At 42.0% G+C, this 21,974-nt stretch overlaps 2 protein-coding genes across 2 annotated transcripts; one reads left to right on the plus strand and one right to left on the minus strand.

Moving 5' to 3' along the window:
• Positions 1–2,813: 2,813 nt before the first annotated feature.
• Positions 2,814–20,548, minus strand: LOC129773749 (NPC intracellular cholesterol transporter 1 homolog 1b). The gene is made up of 7 exons (XM_055777398.1): positions 20,153–20,548; positions 19,144–20,091; positions 18,871–19,088; positions 17,276–18,807; positions 5,891–6,003; positions 5,258–5,823; positions 2,814–5,191 (listed from the first exon to the last, which is right to left on the minus strand). The coding sequence occupies exons 1-7, from the start codon at positions 20,184–20,186 to the stop codon at positions 4,769–4,771; spliced, it is 3,834 nt and encodes a 1,277-aa protein (XP_055633373.1). The 5' UTR covers positions 20,187–20,548; the 3' UTR covers positions 2,814–4,768.
• LOC129773813 (uncharacterized) lies at positions 3,982–4,774 on the plus strand. The gene is made up of 2 exons (XM_055777467.1): positions 3,982–4,471; positions 4,537–4,774. Exons 1-2 carry the CDS (start codon positions 4,173–4,175, stop codon positions 4,703–4,705), a joined length of 468 nt encoding a protein of 155 aa, XP_055633442.1. The 5' UTR covers positions 3,982–4,172; the 3' UTR covers positions 4,706–4,774.
• Positions 20,549–21,974: the final 1,426 nt, after the last annotated feature.

The following is a 21,974-nucleotide window of genomic DNA, read 5'->3' on the forward strand; positions in this document are numbered from 1 at the left end:
AAACCCTGTATATCCCAAAACAATCAGTGATTATCACGCTAAACAACTTTTTCTGCGGTCCATACAGAGGAGCGTCAAGAAGCCCAAATGCCGACTAATTCGGCCGAAGCGTTGCGGAAAAATTACAAACGATCTCAAGAACTAACGAACCAATTGCAATTGGATTGCAAATTAATTTAAATTTATCACCCTACGATCGATAAAACATCGTTGGTAGTATTTGCTCGATAATAATACATGAAATGAATCATTAATGGGAGTTGTTTTAGAAAACAAAATTTACATTCATAATAAAGAAAACTATTTACAAATTTGAGCTGTGTGCTGCTACAAAAGAGTTTTAGATGCTTTAAATTTCAATCCGTAATGAATTACAAGCAACGACATTAAACTCTGGTGAAGCACAATTGGCAACACTGTAGATCCCATTGGCATTTATGGGTTTATGCGGAAGAGAAACAACGGTCAAGCTTGTCAACACTTCTATTCATCATGATCATCGCGGACTCATGAGCTGATTTGACGAACGGGCATGTATCATTCATACGGTTGTCACCTCATTGTATTCCTTCTGTTCGATTGAATAACCGCTTTCAAGCTGCTTGTCCTGTTTTTTTTTTAATTTATTACTGTCCATATCCATTTGTTACCGTTTAGAATTAAATAGTTTCATAAATTATTTGAGTTAGATGTAGAAACAAACAAATTAGAGTGTTAGGATACACATGTACAGCTGTTGTCGGTCGAAACCCCCATAAAAGTTGTGGATTGAGCAATTGGCAATTCCGAAAAAGGAACGATGGGAAGAGGAAAGCACTACTGGATATACACTAAAACACATCATCCAAGGCACAACAAAAACTAATTCGAAATAAGACATTTGCGATCTGCAATTCGACCTGAAAGGAGGGAAGGTTCAGGTATGAATTGGAATTAAAGTGCTAGACCCAGTAACTTTGATCTTTTCATAATTTTTTTTCATTTCACGAAGCTCGCGATGACTAGGTTACATGTGTATGAGTTGAATAGATGGAAAAAGAAGCTATTGTGTTTTCATTCGAGATCCGAGTCCTTGATTTGCGCCCCGAAAATAGGACGTTGATAGCACGCCCTCAATGGTCCCCGTAGCTTAGACCAGAGAGACCAATGAGGTCAATCAGGTTGCTTAGACCAGGGCTCTGGAAAGTCATAATCAACTGAGGATAGTCAGGGGACTATGATGCCATCGGCCTTCGCATTCAATTGAAAATGAGTTTTTGCTTCTCCCAGCAATTTCTCTGTTAGCTTGAATCATAAAACAGTCATTCGGGCGTTTTTACGGTGGGTAAACAATGAAGTCGTCCATAAATGGTGTAACTACTTTTTTTGCATCAGAAATAAAGTATTCGTTTCACTTTATATTGACGTTAAAATAAGATTGTGTGCGCGGGCAACGAGGTACATGTCAGGGTGAAACATTAGTAGTGGATTTAAGTCAGATTGAATGAAGAGACAGAATTGTATTCATTCGTCACGTCAATTAGAAAAACCATTTGCTAGAATTGAATTGACTAGAAATGAATTTACGAGCGTTAAGAACGAAGATGACTGATGAACAAGTCATGTTGACGGCGAATGCCGAAGTAGTCCTACTCGAAACGAAGCGACTGAGAATCGGAGTCGATTTTCATGTTTCGTCTTCAAAAATGTTGAACTCTGGTTCAGACTATTCTCCGGAAGGTCATTGCTAAAAACCTCGGGTCATCAGACATTTGCTTTGCGTAGGGGCCAATTTATGAACGCTGGAACCAAATCACGACGACTCGAAAAATCTGAAGGCTTTTGGAAGCATCCCCACTCGAGAGACGTTACTGTTGCCACCGACTAAAGTCATGATTCTTGGCATGGTATCCAGGACTAAAGGGGACTGTTGATGATAAGAGTGTTGCTGTACAGTGTATGAAGAAGGTAGCAGAAAGCCGTCTCATTTAGCCTTTTCCAGCCAAGAAAATACAGAAATGGCTTTTGGGAAACGTCCCGAAATTTCGAGAGAAGGAGGTTTGGCCGCCTTGAAGTCATTACATGAATCCACTGGACTATTTTCTGTGGGTCATCGTTGAACGGGATACCAATGGAGCTCCTCATGCAACAACTGGATCGCTTAAGTCCAAAATTATGTAGAGCTGATGACTTCATTGACATGATGAAACGAGCTTGCTGTAGTTTCCGGTAGCAATGGGGTCGGAAACATAGGCGATTTTTTGGAATGATATCATTGGAGAATATCAAATTTCTTGAATGAAAACGATGAACAGAGTTTCATTGGGAATTGATTTTTGGATATTATTTTAGTAGCGTAATTGTTTAGTCCTAAAATACCAAACACCCTATTTATCACCTAAAGTAGGTCCTCCCTTCAAAACCATGCTTTGTGAATCGATTTCCGTCAGTTCAAGTTTAGACTTCTCTGTTGGGAGTAATCTGGAATGCAGGATATATTTAAATGACTGGAAAAAAACGACGTATTTGCTGAGATACATGCCAATGAAGCAACCATATTGGGACCGTGTTGGTCAAAAATAAAAACATCGCATCGACAATTGTGAAGGAAGTCTGCGTATTTTAGACAGTTTTATTTGTACTTGAAATGAAGCAATATTTTGAAATGCATTGTAAAATTTGAAAAATCGTTTATTTTTGTAATTTTTTCAAAATATCCTTTTTCTTGATCGGTTTTACATTTTTTAGCTTGTCCTTCAAAATTTTTGTCTGTAGCGCTGTTCCACATTAATGTAAATTTGACCCCTGATGGCCAAGTCATGTCAACTCATTCATTATCTAAAAAAGAGTTTATTGGGATATGTGTATCAAATAAATGCACTATATAATGAACTACTATGTCAACTATGTATTTTTACAATACCCTCAGTGTCATTACCGAATGAAATGATTTGACTAACAGAACACGGTACATCATGAAAATATTAAAGAAAAAATTAAGTGAGAAATAAAATTAAATAAAATATAATAAAATTTAATAAAAATTCCATTATCCACAGTCAGTTGATTCATCACATGCCCCTCGATTTTATTCTAGTCTCCCCTAAATTAATAAAGGATGCGGAGTGATAATTGCTAACTGCTTCTTGTCTAGCTATTTTTTAGCTTTTAAGACATTAGTTGTATTATTATCATGTTTAAGCACAATGAAACCGTTCGTCTTGAAATGCTTTTTTTTACTTTTTTTTATTAGATAATAATGCAGTATATATTTGAATTTGGAATAAAATTTTTCTGGATTGGATTGGATTTTTCAGAATAACCAAGCTTCCGCGCGGTTAATTATATGTGTATAATTTTCGCGTTTGAATCGACAAACTCTGTAACACCCAACGCACACCACTTACGAAATTACCGTATCAAAAATGTGCTTTGCTTCTGAATTCAATTTGCCAAAAGCGTGAGACATCTATCAGAGCCCAAAACGGTGTTCAACCATGAGTTACAATTTTTCATATCTTGTAAAGGTCATGTTCCATCCAAAGGAAATCCACCGAGCATAACCTATATAAATAAAAATATTCAAAGGATACCTCCTCCCACCATCAACGAAGTCAATTCCGCTACTGCCAAAAATGCCACCCAGGTGGTAACGAAGGGGCAGCGCAAAATATTTGACAACTAGAAGTTCAACGGTGGAAGAATAACCACGAAAGACAAACTTATTTTCAACCTTGAATTTTGCCACCGCATTTCGCCCCTTTTCTTCTCTGCAGTGGTCCCATAAACATACAAACTCACCGAAGGAATTTGTTTATCGCAATACAAATTAAAAAATATGCCGAGCAAATTTACGGCCCCAACCCCTGCTTCTATCACTTTCACCTAGTTTCTGGCGAACTGCTTCACCCCACCCCATTAGCGATATAAATTATTTTGCAATTTATTGCTTCCATTTAGCTTCCCTGCTTTTTTTGGGGCTTCGGATAGTCATCACCGAGTATTGTTGCCGCGTTGTGCGCGCTCTGGGGTAGGCATTTTTTTGGCGGAATTAGGATTCTTCCTTGCGCGGGGAAGGGTTCCGAGTCCGAGTTCAGTCACTCTGTTCGGTTCGAATCGATAAGGTGTGTGTGCGCCTCACCTCTGGTTTAGTCTCAAATCAAAGCAGTCCAGAGAGCAGCGCGCGAGTGAAAATGAAAGAGATGGCATCCGTTCAGGAGGAAGAACTTCCGAAGCCTCCGGCCATTGTGTCGTACGCGTTCGAGAAAGAAGTGATCAACAAGCAGAATACCCACATCCGTGTGACGGATCACTTCCTGCCCAATCTGAACCGGGTGCCGATTGCGATCAAATTCTGGTCCAAATATGATTCGACAACGGTCGAAGCGCAAAGTCGCTTGGATAGTTTCGACAAGTACTTCAAGTTGCTGGAGAAGAACATCGCCGAGGGACCGCGGGAGAAGTACCGAGAGCCTCGGACGGAGAATCAGTGGTGAGTGGAGACGTGAGGGGGGTTGGCGTTGAGTAAAATTTTCAAGTTAAACGTCTTTTTAACAGCTACGGTTGGCATACGGAACCATTCTATAAGCTGGACACGGACGATATCCATTTACTGTACAATCCCAAAAAACGTCAGGAGATTACGATTGTCGGGGAGAAAATAAACGCAGATAGGATTACCCAGCGACCGCGGTTCACTGGAATTCCATTCAAGCTACCCAGTTGAAGGAGTATTGAATCTGAATTACGTGTATTGTTGTGTAAAAACTCAATAAATTACTTATGGTGACTACAATCTGTGTTTTTCGTATGGGATTGACGACTCCCGTACTGGTGCTTCATATTCTCCTCGTTTTACTGTCACAGCTTCGGAATCCTCAGGATGATCCATCGGCATGTAGGGACTGGTTGTTGACGTCTTCTTCACCGAAGGTGGTCCAATGTAGCTGAGAAACACCGGAAGTAGTACCAAACCATGGAGTGCTCCGAGTACCACGATGCCCAAGTACATCCGGAAGTAGAATATTTGGAATATCTGCGACTTGGCGAAAGCCAACACAATTATTCCGGCAAACTTTGTCAAAGTTATGCCGGAGAACACGCTGCTACCCGTTTTAGTCAACGACAAAGCAGCTCTTTCGATTTTCGTCCCCTCTTCATTTTTGTACGACCTCACGATGTGCGAAATAAACTCAACCCCGATTCCAACGCACTGTGGAAAGTAAGAATCCGATGTAACATACCTTTCTAGGTATACCGATATCAAACCACAACTCACCATAACCAGATTGACCAGAGAAACCGCATTCAATGTGATGTTCCAAAGCCACATAAAACCTCCCATGTTGAGCAAAATCAAGAACACCATCAGCAGCACAATCAATGAGAATACAATGTCCAGTCCGGTCACTAGGAAAGTAACCAAAAACACCGCCGCCAGTGACAGTCCCAGCGACACCAATGTATCCGTCCAAATTGTTAAGTACTGCTCGTAGAAGACGTAGAATACACTGTAGGGGAATATCTTCACCCCGGCACCCTTCTCGTCGAGCATCTGCTGGATATCGTCGGTGACCCTTCGCGCCCACTGGAGTGCCTCGTAGAAATCCCTCGAAGTGACCACCGTCGTGTGATAACTCATGAAGTACGAATCATGAACGTTCAGATGACCCCGCGAGTCCTGTACGTAGTTCAGTGCCGTTAGGTACGCAGCCCTGCCGGCCTTCGCACACCGATCGTCTGGCAGATCAGACAAGAAGAACTCCATGTAGCGTTCGAACTGGGGCACGGTCGGACGAATTCCGGTTTCGTCGAACTCCTTTGGGCAGGACGGGCAGAATGTGTCTGTGGGAAGAGGGTGGATATGGAGTTTGTGATTCTCTGTGTTGGAGAGTTGCCGCCAACTACTTACTGGTACTCATGCAGAAGGACCCATCCAGCGGATTTTCACGACAGCAACCTTCGATGCCAAGCCAGTCAATGTAGTCATCCAGCCAGGAGGAAGATGGTCGGGCAATTCGGGTTCTGCGAGGAACATAGATAAATAACATGTAACGCTAGCTTATTTGTTTGGGTTTTATGTTCGTTGACCCGGATCTCCGAGATCTACACACAAAGAGTGTAATATCAAATAAACCAAGGATTCTAAAAAAGCGATATCCCCGATATGACCTCTTGTGGCCAATATTGGTTTCCCAGGGGTCGTCATAAACGAAAACTGATTTATGGTACAAAAATCGACCCTTATTAGCTAACACTAGATTAATCAAGATACTGTATAAAACGGAAAAGTAACAGAGCAATTACCAAAACACCTTATATTTTTTCAATTACTTCAGGAAAATTATTACCGAAAATTTGTGGGCATACCTTTAAAACATCCGGTACCTATACTCACAAAAATGCGTGCTAAAAAAAAATTACCAAAGTGTTTGTAGTGCTAACATTGGTAGAATATACAAAAACATTCCCTATATGGGCTTCACCGATTTTTACGTGCAGCAGCATCACAGCACATATCTCCCTCCAAACACATTCCAGGAAGAATCCTAATAATACCTTCTGCGCAAAGTTCTACATCCTCAAAATATGGCTGCTGTCCGCCTGGAGTGGAAAATGTGAGGAATAAGCTAGACAGCAGAAGATCTACACCAAAACAAGCTTTCGATCTGGAGATTCTCGGATTTATTTCATCACTATCAAATCAATGCTGTGTCTGTCAACGATGTGTCTCATATATGGAAAAGTATTCAGTAACATGTCTATGAAGCCTCCAAAAATGGAAGACCACTTATCAAGAGTACATGCTGACAAAAGATTAAGCCCTTGTCATTCTTTCAAGCTCTGCTGTTAGGGTATGTTCGATATACGAGTACTTACAGAGTACATTAGCAGGCAAGTACTCATTCAATTCAAACAACTCCCTACCTCACGCTTAAGATCAGGAGTTCAATTCTCACTCCTAACATTCTTCCAAAAAAGGAAGGTAACAGAGACGAACCAACCAAAAGTGTTAAAGGTCACTACAATACAGAAAAAAATGCTAACTACCGTTAATGTCAGTCGCTTTCAGCGCTTCAACCCTTTCACTACGGCAGTGTGCTCCGTCGGAGTGCTACCGCTGAACGGAGCCGAACGCCGAAAAGTATGCATATCGCGCTGGTGTAATCGATGTGCAGTATCACCCTGATGTCGTCTATAGACGACGCTGGTACAAACATGTCATCGCTCGGATGTCGTCTATAGACGACGCTCGTAGCGGAAGGGTTAACGCCAGTGCGATCGACCACCGCACACCGATACTATGCGGTCACAACTCCTCTCACCATAGCACCAACAAGACGCACGTTAGAAAGTATACAAAGAAACGTTATAAAATAGGTATACAGGAAGTCGCTACTGAAACGTGGCTTCGATCCGACTTCTGTGAATCATTGATATCATTTGAAGATAGCTCATTCCGATGCGATCATATCGAACTTACCAGTAAACTCTCGAGAGGTGGAAGAGTTCTTGTTGCCGTTAAAATAACTACAAATGCAGTTCGGTCTCATTACCACAATGCAGTCAGCTTGAGCTAGTTATTGTTCAAATCAAGCTAGCAACCTACATATTATATATCTGTTGCATATAAAGGGTGTGTCACATCAAATTGCATCACGGAAAAAAAATTCTGTAGAAATCCGCCCAGTAGACCGATCCTTTTGAAAATTTTAGACAGTAAAATAAAAACTATTAAACAACTTTTGGCATTTTCTTTTTATTCATACTTCGAGCCCAAGCCCGTATGCTCGCACCTTCCTCTTTACCCCGTCCATAAGGTTCTGTACAACGTCAGGTTGTAGTTTTTTTTTTGAACAGAAATCCATTTTCTCTTGAAGTCCGCCTCCGATTTGACAACTTTTGGGTTCTTCCGGAGGGCCTGCTTCATAATCGCCCAATATTTCTCTATTGGGCAAAGCTCCGGTACGTTGGGCGGGTTCATTTCCTTTGGCACGAAGGTGACCCCGTTGGCTTCGTACCACTCCAACACGTCCTTTGAATAGTGGCACGAAGCGAGATCCGGCCAGAAGATGGTCGGGCCCTCGTGCTGCTTCAATAGTGGTAGTACGCGCTTCTGTAGACACTCCTTAAGGTAAACCTGCCCGTTTACCGTGCCGGTCATCACGAAGGGGGCGCTCCGCTTTCCGCAAGAGCAGATCGCTTGCCACACCATGTACTTTTTTGCAAACTTGGATAGGTGCTTGAAAGTCCGCTTTGACGTAGGTTTCGTCGTCCATTACCAGGCAATGCGGCTTCGTCAGCATTTCGGTGTACAGCTTCCGGGCTCGCGTCTTCCCCACCATGTTTTGCCTTTCGTCGCGGTTAGGAGCCTTCTGAACCTTGTATGTACGCAGGCCCTCCCGCTGCTTGGTCCGCTGGACGAATGAACTTGACAAATTCAGCTTATTGGCGACATCCCGGACCGAACTTCTCGGATCACGTCTAAACTGCTTAACTACGCGCTTGTGATCTTTTTCACTGACGGAGCATCCATTTTTGCCGTTCTTCGCCTTCCGGTCGATGGTTAGGTTCTCGAAGTATCGTTTTAGTACTCTGCTGACGTGGATTGGACGATTCCCAGCATCTTACCGATGTCCCGATGTGACAACTCCGGATTCTCGAAATGAGTGCGCAGGAATCATTAACGACGCTCTTTTTCGTTCGACGACATTTTTCCAAATTTACGAAAAATTGACAGTGAAGCATGGCCAACGTGATCTATACACTCTTATCTGATTATAAGCGAAAGCTGAAGATATAATTCCTAAAAATTAAATTTCTACAGCGTTTTTTCCGTGATGCAATTTGATGTGACACACCCTTTACCTACGACCAAATTCAACCACTGGTATGGATCTAGCCCATGCTGAAGCGATCCGCGCCGTTTTTTATCAGCTCGAAGACACTGATTTTGTTATGATGCTGGACGACTACACTTCCCATACCTGAGATGGCAGTTTGACGAAGACTTGAACGGTAACACGCCTATCAACGCATCTTCAGAACAAGAGTTAACACTCATCGAATCACTACTTGTTTGCGGGCTAACACGGATTAACCGTTTTATAAACTCTAACCAGCGTCTACTCGATTTAGCCTTCGTCAATGCACTAGCCGACATGCAAACAGTTGAAACTTCTCAACTACTCCTCTCAGTTGATCCTCATCATAAGTCGTTCATCGTTTCGCTCGACGTTCGCAGTAGCCAGCTACATACCAACACAAAGCAACGAACCAATATGACGGCCATGAACTTCAGGGGTTGCAACTTTCACTCATTAAATAACGCTATTGCTTCTATCGACTGGCAATTCTATTTAGTAGGTAACTCGATAGATTCAATCGTATAAACCTTCTATGATAAATTTTCCGAAGTGCTTACAACACATGACGAGCTACCAAAATGTACATTTGCTGCCAGTTGTTAAGCTACTTGTTCGACTACTTGGCATTACATTTTCAAGTTTTCTAACGGAGCAAATGGTTTGATGGAGGATCATCGATGCAAATGTTTAAATCTCGGCCATTTGTTTTTTTTTAAATTCATCAGAAACTGACCAAGTTTTATCTAGTGGCTGTAAAAGATTTTAACAAGCGTCTGTCAATGTACTAAAAAAACTAATTCTATTTATAGTAATTTGGTAGCAAAAATAATGTAGTCAGACAAAGATCTTCTTCGATATCGCAGTCTAAGCAGAGCTAATCAAATCAAAATATGGTCGAATAGACGTTTCCTCAACACCTTGGAGTTGGATAAACGTTTTCTTATTGACTTGAAACTGCATTCAACGAACCATATTGGCTATAGCTTGATAATTTTTCCTAATTTGCTTAAGCGGCCCATAGACGATATGCGTTCAATATTATTGATCACTCAGAGCGCGGGCTTTAGAATTGATGCACGAATACTGGGAGAACACGCTCATCGGAGACAAGGTTTCTTCTCTTCGCTGATGGGCATGAAGTGTATAGATTGATGGAATCTCTCATTCATACAAGCTGTTTCTCTGAGATAAACAGCTTAGGGGCTATCCACATACCACGTGGACAGAAAAGCACGATTTTAGACACCCCCCACCCTCCCCTCCGGGGAAAAACGTGGACATTTTCTATACCCCTTCCCCTGTTGACCACGTGGACATTTGTTCATTTTTTTGATTAAAAATCGGGAAAGTAATTGAACTGTGGGTAAATTCCCTTTTAAGTTTGTTTCTATTTTTTATGCTATGTTTTAACATTGTTAGAAATAGTTTATTAATAGTTTATCAATAGTAGCGGTTTTAACACAATGTTTTGAGTTGTTTCCCAACATTGTTCGTGAAATTATTTGTATAACCTTGTTTGATCCAAATTCCATTTACGTTGTAATTACGTTATATTTACGTTATATCAAAACATCACTTGTGATTCCTTTCTGAGACATTTTGTAGCGTAACCTGGCGAAAACTGGCTGGGCTGCTTAAGTTTTGGAGAAAAAACAAACAATGAATTCAATAACATCGTTAGCTGAATTCAGTTAGTTGAAATCATCGAAGGAAAGCTGAAGCGAAGCAAGACCTCAGTGTTCAAGATAATAAAATGCTGTGTGGTGTTATGTAGTTCTTTGCGCAACTTGAATATTCCATCAACGCAGAACTTCTGCTTTTTTGTCGAAAGACTGCGTAACGTGCTTTTCATTATATCCAATAAGTCGAAGTTCTTGGCGTTTAATTATTCCTTCCACCGGCCTGGACAAATGATAATCTGAAGAATGCCTTTCTCCTGGTGGAGACACACTTTGAGGACAGCTATGCAGTTTATTTGACTGGCCAAAAGATTTTTTTTCACTCAACATTTCACTCAACGATTTTCTTGAAAATTGTGAGTTTGAAAATATGAGCTGATTTAAATACCTTCAAATCCATTAAATGTTTTTTTATATAATAGTGTAAAACTCAAACATTGTAGCGTTTTACGTGACCAGGTTTCACCAGGTGAGATACTGAAGATACTGAAGATACCCCGGTTATCCGCGAACGGATGATCCGATTTGTCAGTGAGATGGTGGCACTTGCTCTTTTGTTTTAATCGCTTTCAGATTATTTGGGCACGACCTTACAGATGGAGAGCTTAGAGATTTCTGTATTCATAAAACATAGTTTTCATGCTGAAATATTTTTATTTCGTGTTTGCACCCCATTTTTAGTCCATTGACTCGTCATCCGCGATTTTCGTTATTCGCAGTGACCTTGCCAGGCTATTACGCAGATAATCGGAGTTCTACTGTATCTGCAATTAAGCTGCTAATTCATATGTCGTGCACTGAGGTTTTTTTTATGATCAGCGTCTCGTTTCGATTATCATTACAAGACGGCATGAACTTTCTGTGCAACCCAATAAAAGCATATTCCAGAACGAAGAAGAGCATCGCTGCAAAGAACACTTCTCGCGAGATACAGTTCGTGCATCCATAAAAGAATTTGTTGTTTGTGTTCCATTTTCGTCTTGGGAGTTTTCAAAAATTGAAGGCGAAACGATTTTTACATCAAGAGCGGAAATTGAACCAAAAGCCCCATCTAGAAAAACAATGTCGTGTATATCTGATATTACAACATTTTAACATGCTTTGACGGTGTCTCCATCCTGTCATTTCGGCATTGTAATCTTAAACCAATGAAAATAAATCGATCGCTCTCGGTTAATGTGCGATACTATCAGGATACACAATTTAGCAAAGAAGTTCAACTATATCAAAAATATGGATGTTCGTCCGGGAAACGCAATCAGACAGCTCAACCTTTTTCTTGATAAATACCGACAAATTTCTCGGAAATTCAAAATAAATTTCATTTATTATTAACTACAGATGTGATTTTTTTTAAATTATGTATTTAGAGTGTCCACGTGGACATAATCTACACCCCTTCCCCCCTCTCCGTGGACAAGCGTGGACGTTTTCGAAACACCTAACCAACCCCCCCCCCCCCCCCTAAAGTTGTCCACGTGGTATGTGGACAGCCCCTTATGAGCATATTATACTTTTGCTGGACCATTCAGCAACCAGCGTCGGTCCCTAGGGGCTTAACGTGTTAAATTCATGCTTGTACTGATATCATGAATTCTGATATCAATTGAGGCTTATTTTGTTCAGAACAGATAAAAAGGTGTATTTTATTTGCCGAAAATTTTAGTCGAAGCACCCATTATCATGATATGGAAGCATTTTTCCATGTTAAGAGACTAACACACCGTGTATTGAGTGGTGGTGGTGTGGTGCCCAATTCGCTTCTCTCACTCTACACACTGCAGTTGCTTGAGGTGAAAACGGAAGAGAAACTGTACACCATGTTTGAACATCATGCGAAACTAGTGATCCCCGATTTTTGAAATTAATCGTTCATCAGCTAATCGAATACTTTTCAGCAGTTTGTTATTCGATACGATTAATCGCCCCAAATAATATATTAATCGATTAATCGTCACACTGAGAGAAATAATTAGTTAGACTTATATTTCTCATTTGCTAGAAAGCCATCGGGAATCAAAAAAGTATTCATTTCGTCTGAAAATCATTTTTATCTTTTACGCTCCCCTAAACTCGTAAACGAAGCTCAATTCGCGTTGATTGCATTGAAATTCGTTCACGAGTTTAGGGGCGGTCAAAAATAATGATTGAATTTCGGGATTAAACCGTTCGTTTTTTTTCTCTGGGTTTGGATCGATTAATCGACGTAAATTATTCATTCGCTTCGATTATTGGTTGCGCAGTATTCGTTCGTTTAATATTCGATTTCTGTAGGAAGCATTCGATTAATCGATTAATCGAAGGATTATCGGGGATCACCATGCGAAACATTGGGATTAAACAACGTATATCAAAACATACGACGAATAGAAAACATGTCACATTTTCAAACACAGGTACGAAAAAATCATGTTAGTCTGCAAACACAAAACTGCGAAAACAAGTGTGAACATGTTCATCTCATACGCAGTGTTTTATGTGAAACACGGAAGACTGTTCTATGCGTTTCATTTTTACGGATGGCTTGCAGGGCTTGCACCAACCCCCACTCTCACCGGAAAACCATCGTGCACTGCTCTGGTTAGAGTCCGACGCTGGAACAAGGACAGTAATCAGCCGCCCCTGACATGTGGAACAGACGCTTTTTTGAGCCGCACCTCTATAGTGAACAGACGCTCGGATAGGCTCCCTTCCCTGCCAGCATACGACCAAGATTCCATTTGGTTGGTTACCCGATCTTCAATATGGTTATCGTGCTCTGGTTTGCCGGAGGCGACCTATGACTCGCCTCCGGCAAACCTTTCTATTCAACATTATTGAAGAAAATGTTTATTGTTCTGAACTAAAGGGTGTGTGGAAAAAACGCTGTAGAAATTTATTTTTAAGAATTATATCTTCAGCTTTCGCTTATAATCAGATAAGAGTGTATAGATCACGTTGGCCATGCTTCACTGTCAATTTTTCGTAAATTTGGAAAAATGTCGAACGAATAAAAAAGCGTCGTGAATTAATCCTGTGCACTCATTTCGAGAATCCGGAGTTTTCACATCGGGACATCGGTAAGATGCTGGGTCCAATCCACGGTCAGCAGAGTACTAAAACGATACTTCGAGAACCTAACCATCGACCGGAAGGTGAAGAACGGCAAAAATGGATGCTCCGTCAGTGAAAAAGATCACAAGCGCGTAGTTAAGCAGTTTAGACGTGATCCGAGAAGTTCGGTCCGGGATGTCGCCAATAAGCTGAATTTGTCAAGTTCATTCGTCCAACGGACCAAGCAGCGGGAGGGCCTGCTTACATACAAGGTTCAGAAGGCTCCTAACCGCGACGAAAGGCAAAACATGGTGGGGAAGACGCGAGCCCGGAAGCTGTACACCGAAATGCTGACGAAGCCGCATTGCCTGGTAATGGACGACGAAACCTACGTCAAAGCGGATTTTCGTCAGCTGCCGGGCCTGTTGTTCTTCTCCGCAGAGGACAAAGTCAGCGTTCCGGAGAAGATTCGCAAGCAGAAACTATCCAAATTTGCCAAAAAGTACATGGTGTGGCAAGCGATCTGCTCTTGCGGAAAGCGTAGCGTCCCCTTCGTGATGACCGGCACGGTAAACGGGCAGGTTTACCTTAAGGAGAGCCTACAGAACCTCTTACTACCACTATTGAAGCAGCACGAGGGCCCGACCATCTTCTGGCCGGATCTCGCTTCGTGCCACTATTCAAAGGACGTGTTGGAGTGGTACGAAGCCAACGGGTTCGTGCCAAAGGAAATGAACCCGCCGGAGCTTCGCCCAATAGAGAAATATTGGGCGATTATGAAGCAGGCCCTCCGGAAGAACCCAAAAGTTGTCAAATCGGAGGCGGACTTCAAGAGAAAATGGATTTCTGTTCAAAAAAAACTACAACCTGACGTTGTACAGAACCTTATGGACGGGGTAAAGAGGAAGGTGCGAGCATACGGGCTTGGGCTCGAGTATGAATAAAAAGAAAATGCCAAAAGTTGTTTAATAGTTTTTATTTTACTGTCTAAAATTTTCAAAAGGATCGGTCTACTGGGCGAATTTCTACAGCGTTTTTTCCGTGATGCAATTTGATGTGACACACCCTTTACTGCAACAGATAAATTCCAAGGTCCCTACGCAAACTCTACGATTTTTTCCAGCCATCAATCTGCCATTCCACATAGTCGTTTACGGACCAAATGGCCCATACAATCCATGTTTGAGAGTATTAAACTCAATATTCTATGTGTACGATTTTGGTATGTCTAAATATAGTTTTAAGGCTAGAATTAGAGTCATAGATTAAATTTCAGTCTGTACGATTTTGAATCAAAGACGATTGCAAATAAATATGAATATTCAAGTACCAAGAACTGTTTCTTGTTACAAACTTAAAGACGGGTACCAGAGGAGAACAATTTTTTCAAAACGACGAAGTATCTACTAGGTTACTTCTACACACTGAAGTTCGCTGGTTTTCAAGAAGCTCTTGCATAGCAAGATTTTTGAATTTGTGGTGGAATTTTTACAAGAAAAGGATCCGAATATGAAAAAAATTAATGAGGTTTTTATGTCTTCTTGAGTGAGAACCACTCACGCTAACCACTCGGCCACGGGTGAAATGCACCCGTGGTCGAGTGGTCAGCGTCTCACATCAATATACCGGGTGTTCGGGTTCGATTCCCGTTTTGGCCGGAGGATTTTTCGCCAGAGAAATTTCCTTCGACTTGCACTGTGGTCACGCGTATTCTAGAGCTTTCCCCTCGGAATACATTCAAGGCGTGTTATTGGGCTTAAGAAATCTCAACTAAGTATTAATAAATGACGCTAGTTAATGCATACGTTGAGACGGCAAAAGTTCCACAGGGAACGTTAACGCCATTCAAGAAGAAGATGTCTTCTCAAGAAAGAACATTTGCATTGTTTTACTAACAGAGGCCCCTATTCACAGCCCATTGTTTCTTTACGTTGCTGAGTCATTTTAAAATGAATTCAGCATAAAAAATAATTTAGAACAAAAAATATAACGTGACTGATATATTTAGGATGTTGAATAAAGTAATTTGCTACAGGGAGACGATCTCAACTCGATTAAAACAAAACCAATAATATCGGCCTTTGTGAGTAAACTCATCCCTCATAAACAGAAAAGAATATTCACAGTTGCCGTATTTATCAGAATTATCATAAAAGCTTTAAGACATTAAATTTAAGAGATGCGTACATGATACGCAAGGATTTTACTAAAAGATTTGAGGATCCACTAAATTTACAAATTCCTCAATGGATGATAAATCCGTACAACATCACAGCCAGGGCTCGGCATAGTCATAGTCAACTGAGGATAGTCAGCTGACTATCTGACTGATTATATCTGTATTCAGTCGGAAATGACTTTTGGCTTCTTCACGCAGTTTCTCTGCCAAAACGACTAAACAGTCAGTCGGGAGTTTAATCACTTTCCCTCTCTACGACTCGACTATCTCATTTCATTCTTCCTAGTCAAATTGTCCTCATTGCATTTTGAAGTGACTTCCCCCAAAACGAATTCGCTTCTCTCTCTCCCATGTACATCGTATGCATGCATCGATGTTTGAGCTCAACGTGGTTTGACATACGCTACAGGTGAGCTAGATTTTTTTGTATCGTATACGAAAATTACTCACACGTATAAAATAGCGTGCAGTGTGTGTGCGCTAATTTGCACGCTATTTACTAATACTAACGCGAGAACCTTTATAGCATACCTGATAGCTGTCTAAGTCCGTTGGTATGAGTTTACGATGGGTACACAATAAACCGTCCATTGATGAGGTAACTTCTTTTTTGCATCAGGAATCATGTTTTCGTCCCACTTTATATGGACGTAAAAATAAGATTGTGTACACGGCTAACAATTTCGTTCTTATGGGAGTAGAAATGTGGGTTGGTGTCTGTTGAATGCAGAGGCAGATTTGTATTCATTAGTCGCGTCAGTTAGAATAACCACTGACTGGATTAGTTCATCAGTCATCCTCGCAAGCCATCGCTAGTCAGTTCATTTTTTCTTGACGGCGACTGCCGAAGCAGTTCAAGTCGAAGCGAAGCTCTCAGTAGCTTCGTCGATCTTTATTTTTCACCTTCGAAGATTTCGGGCCCTGATCACAGTCATAGAAGAATCCAATGTGATAATGCAAGAAGAGATGATTACTATCAGCACACATGAGGAAGTTCAACCAAGGCTATCGCCGGTTCTGATTGCAATACAACATTGAAACACAGTATCCTGCAGTGCGGAACATTCCTGAAAAATATCTTATCGCTCTTCCATCGCCATACCTGGTCGAGTGGGGTTACAAACATTCTGATAAAATAAATAAACTCACCGATATTGAACCGGATTTGGATAGATTGGTAGAACGCCTTTCGTTTCTTTTCATGCACGGAAACAATATTTTCTCCTAAAACATTTCTTTGCGGAATACTTTTTCACTCTAATTTACTGAATTTTGTGTCTATTTATTTTGTAGAATTTTGATGAGAAAATAATGTCAAGTTTACTGACATTACTGTCAAGTTTACTGACAATTTTTGATCACTGATGTCAAATTACCAAATGTTTTTAAATTGGTAAATATTTTGTGTGAATAAGAAAAGATCTAGAGATACAATTTAAAAAAATAGATATAAGAGTCTGAGACATCACTACATTTTGGAAAAGAGGTCTCCCGCCCAATAGTTTGAGAATCCCTGGAATTAACAAAGGTATACTTACATTTCCGGGTACCTCGAGGCGAGGTACAGCATCGTCTGTACCGAATCCGTATCGCACAGCACCCCACCACAAACCTTGTTCTGGTCTCCCACATAGCTGTAGTTCAACCCTGCCTTCAGCACAAAATAAACCGGAGGACCCATCCATAGCAAATCGGCCATAAACTGGAAGTACTTAACCAGGTGTGAGTCCTTCGGCATGGACAATTGTTGATCCAGTCCTGGTTCGACATTTGGCACAACCATTAGCGACAGGGAAGACAGTATCACGAAGAACGCCAGCACAACCAGCCGGACGGTCTTGTTCATGAGCAGTGGGGCGTAGTATTTTCCAAAAATCTTCTCTAGAAATCCGATTTCCTGCTGCTTTGAAACTTTCTGTTCACTCTTGACACAGCAAAATAGATCCCACCGACCACTAGCCGATCGGCGTTCATCGATCGCAAGCAGAGCAACAAAGGCTGTAATTTGTAGAAGGAAGTCCACTAGCAGTGCCACCGTTGCATACCAAGCGAACGTGTTCACAGCCGGCATCGGAGATAGACCACCAATTGCGAAACAGCAACATTCGCTAGCAGTGGTGAGCAGAATTGACGGACCAATCTTCCCCAGAGCCCTCCCAATGGCGTCAGGAGTTTCCGGAGTTTCGATTCTATCGATTCGTTGAAATGCATGAACCAACATGAAGATGTTATCAACACCCACCGCCAGCACCAGGAATGGTATCACTTCTATGGTCAACATTGTGGTTGCAAGGCGTAGATATCCGAAGAACCCAAGACTACAAACAACTGACACCAGCACTATCACTATACCCCCTATGGCTAAGATTATTTTGGATTCAGTGAAGAACGTCCGGAAGCCACTGATCTTCCCCAGAGAGATTGTGATGTAGACGAACATAACCGCGTAGCTGATGATCACCGTATACATCTCCGCCTCGGACATCGCATCAATCCCATCCTCGATGGATCGCTCGGCGGTGTATGCTATGTCCAGCATCGGGTTCTCATACTTCTCAATAAACTGGATAAATTTCTTCTCCCACTCCATCATCGGTCCCAATTCGTCCTTGTTCGCCCTGTTGTTGATCAAGAACGTAACAATAACACCCGTAGCAAGCCTAAAATCAGGACTCTCGCCCATGGCTGGCTTGGGAAAACCTCCGACCGCTATCCCCGGCTCAATAGGTCCACCGTATGGACCGAAGCAAGCCGGTAGATACGCATTCCTCGTACAATCGTTAATCACGTTCAAATAGTTCACCTCGAAGCCTTCCCTATCCGTGCGGACACTGTTGAACTTGTCGTAGTCATTCATGAAGTACCCAAACACAGACTGTATTGTGCACTCGGACAGCACCGTTTCCTCCCCAGCAGCCGTCATCGGCGCAAAGCAGATCTTCTCCAAACCGGCTCCTTCGGCTTGACCTATTTGTTCTATGTGCTCCTGTAGGGCGAACACCTCCAGCAGGAATTCTTTGTCGTACGCTGGACCGAACGTGACATTTCCCATCACCGTTGGATGGACGATCTGAAAAACAAATTACAATTTTGGTATAAAATCATGATGACTGATCGTGATTGTGAACCGTACGTAGTTCTGCCTGGTTGGTTTGATGAACATCTGGGTGTTCCGGAAGAAGGGTGAGAAGCGTGAGTCGAAATAGTCCTTCTCGATACGAGAACGGCTCTCTGGAGCTGCCCACAACTCGACCGGATCGGTTGTTATCTCTAGAAAAATGATCCCATAGCAGAGACCTCCGACAAGCCACGAACAGATCGCCAAAATCAGGATCGGATGGGCAGCACAAACTGCGTATCGAAACATTGTATCAAACATCTATGGAGAAAAATCCAATATACTTACAAGTCCCCCAATGAGTGAAGAATTTGGATAGCCAAACGTTGACTGCAGGGAAACCTCCCAAAAACCGTGGAAACTCAGGCATTCCTTCATAGGATCTCAAGAAAGCGAATATCAGGATCAACATCAAACCAACCCCGCCCACAACGACAGCGATAACAAACGTAACCCCGTTCAGATCTCCGACCATAAATCCCGGATCGTCGGCTTCCGGAGGATCCGAGACCGGGCAACTCTCGAAGCAATCCACACACGAACAGCTCAGAGACCCATTGTAGGCTTCGCTGCAGGACAACACATCCTGATTGTATCGCTTCTCCGCGCCTTCCTCCAGATGGTATTCTATTGTGAACGGCACATATTCATTCTCGATCGCGTCACCGAGATACTTGAACCATCGCTCGGCAGTGCATCGCGTTGATTCCCAGCTTCCACAGGCGATATCCATGGCGTACTTCCCGCTCGAGGGCAGAACGATACCTTTGCACGAGTCGTACACCCCTTCGATGTGTGCCCGATCTATCCGGAAGTCAACGCTCTCCACGTACTGACCGCTTTCATGAGTATGCGCCGTCAAGAATCTACTCTGCTCTGAGCTACATGCCATGCTGCAGATACTGAACAACATATTCTTGATGCAGGTCTCACATCGACCGAACAACCCTTCGGCCGTTTTGAAGTTCTTGTCCAGCTCCAACAGCTGCCCGTAGTCGCAACACAGTGGAGTGTTTTCGTCTTCGAACATAAATGCGCACCGTTTGCGCATAATCTCCACCCCATCCGCGTTGTTCAACGGTTTGGCTACATCCGTAGTCGGACAGTTCTGCGAGTGAATACCGATCGTGCTACAGATCCCATACATCACACAGTGAGGTTCGTCATTCTGAGCCAAGACGCTCTGAATAGCTAGTTGACATGTTATCAAGATCACCACACATATCATGCAGTGAACTAGAAGTTAGGGAAACAAAGATGAATTAGAACCATCTTTGTTTGATAAATCGTTATTCACCTTTAAGAAAATCCGATTTTCTAAGACTTATCATTTCTCACATCACTTCGAAGCACTCCGCTTCACCCAAATTCCACTGGTTATTCGGTTTTTAACCCAGTTTCCCTAAGAATGTCCAACACACTAGGCCACCTATAGTATACTGAACCACATCAATTCTCCTGTGTACGACTAGACTCCAAAAAATCCCAATTGATAAGATTAACCTCCGCTCTGGTGCACGTGAGATAACTAATTCCTCCGGGAGAAAAATACCGTTACAATGTTACAATTGCGACGCATAACTAGCGAACGGCAACGTGTCGTCGACCGACCGGGAGCAACTCAATTTTCTGATAAACAAATGCTACGGAGAGCTTGGAAGAAACCTCTTTCCAATTGAACACCTGGCTTTGAGTCCCCCATAAAAAAAATCGATTGACTTATCGGAGCTCGGGTGTTTGTGTGCTACAATTGGGTGATTAGCAAAATGCTAATCTCCCTGGCCTTTATTCTATAGATTAGAATATCACCGATTGAAATAGAAATAAACGGATCATTGCTCTGGGTAAGCAACAAATGGATTGCGGGATCACAATCTCCGAAACATCAACTTCTCAAATACGATGCAATAGTCAGCACTGATCAAAGACCATTAATACATTGTATGAGCGAACGTCATATCTCAAGTAGATCCAATCTCAATCTCAACAACACCTGTTCAATCGCTTGATAAGACGCCAAGAATGCAATTCATTGGAACAGACGGTCCGACACTAATGTTGAGTTATGATTGGCATACTTCGCACGCTCAATCTTCCTGGCTTCGGACGGTTATCTTATCTTCTTCCGTCTCAAATTGAGTAGTGAAAGGTGTTCACTCACCACAATAATCTTCAAAAGACAGACCAATGTGCGGTTGCCGTTTGACGCTCTCAACTCCGAAAACAAACTATGCGGGAGACATTGATGATATGCATATGTATCAAATGCAACATACTTTCAAGTATCATGATCCGACCTCCTACTAGATTCTCGAAGATTGCAAATCGATATCTTTATCAAATTCATCTCAAGCTGGGTCGAAAACATTCCACCAAAATATGACATGCATAGTTTGTCATCGAGCCATACCCAATGCCGTCACCATCTATTAGTGACGTTCGCAACTTGAACAATGTCTTCAGCTTCCAGGAACTAACGGGCTTTCCACTTACCACGTGGACAACTTTAGGGGGGCTAAGAAAATTTCCACGCTTATTCACTGTGAGGTGCCGACTTTGTGTTCTCCAAGAAATGCCCACGTGGACAACAGGGGGAAGAGTATAGATAAGATACACGCTTGTACACGGAGGAGAAGGGAGTGTCTAAAATCGTACTTTCTCTGTCCACTAGGTATGTTGACAACTCCTAACATTAATTTGGATCGAGAAAAGTTGACCTTTAATAATCATTGCATGTGCTCAAATATAATGATCTAAATCAATCGATAAGCGAACCAAAAATATTGTCCTACGTTAAACCAACAATCTCCAATTTGGAAACTTTACCAAAAATAAACGAAGCTAAGTTGGAGAAGTTGAGTATGCCAGGTCAGTTGAACAGTTGAAAAGTTCAGACAGATGAAAACAAGGCCATTTATAATTTTCTTGTGGCGCGACTATAGGCGATCTAACGCAAAACGTAAACGATCGGTGAGACTCTTGGATTTTGTTTTTGAACTAAGAAAATGATGCTAATGTAACCTAAAACTCAAAAAACAAATCACGTATAGTTTACTTCCGGGCTTTTCAAGGTAGTTCTCACATGCAGGAATCGTGCATTTTTCCACTTGTGTTTGATT

Source organism: Toxorhynchites rutilus, chromosome 1 (genome assembly GCF_029784135.1).
Source record: "Toxorhynchites rutilus septentrionalis strain SRP chromosome 1, ASM2978413v1, whole genome shotgun sequence".
NCBI classification, from domain to species: domain Eukaryota; kingdom Metazoa; phylum Arthropoda; class Insecta; order Diptera; family Culicidae; genus Toxorhynchites; species Toxorhynchites rutilus.

Coding starts and splice junctions, on each gene's coding strand:
- LOC129773813 (XM_055777467.1), top strand. CDS start 4,173: ATGAAAGAGATGGCATCCGTTCAGGAGGAAGAACTTCCGAAGCCTCCG. Junction 4,472..4,536: donor CCTCGGACGGAGAATCAGTG/GTGAGTGGAGAC, acceptor TCTTTTTAACAG/CTACGGTTGGCATACGGAAC.
- LOC129773749 (XM_055777398.1), bottom strand. CDS start 20,186: ATGATAAGTCTTAGAAAATCGGATTTTCTTAAAG. Junction 6,004..17,275: donor GCCTCGAGGTACCCGGAAAT/GTAAGTATACCT, acceptor TGTTCCTCGCAG/AACCCGAATTGCCCGACCAT. Junction 5,192..5,257: donor CTCTGGTCAATCTGGTTATG/GTGAGTTGTGGT, acceptor TACTTTCCACAG/TGCGTTGGAATCGGGGTTGA.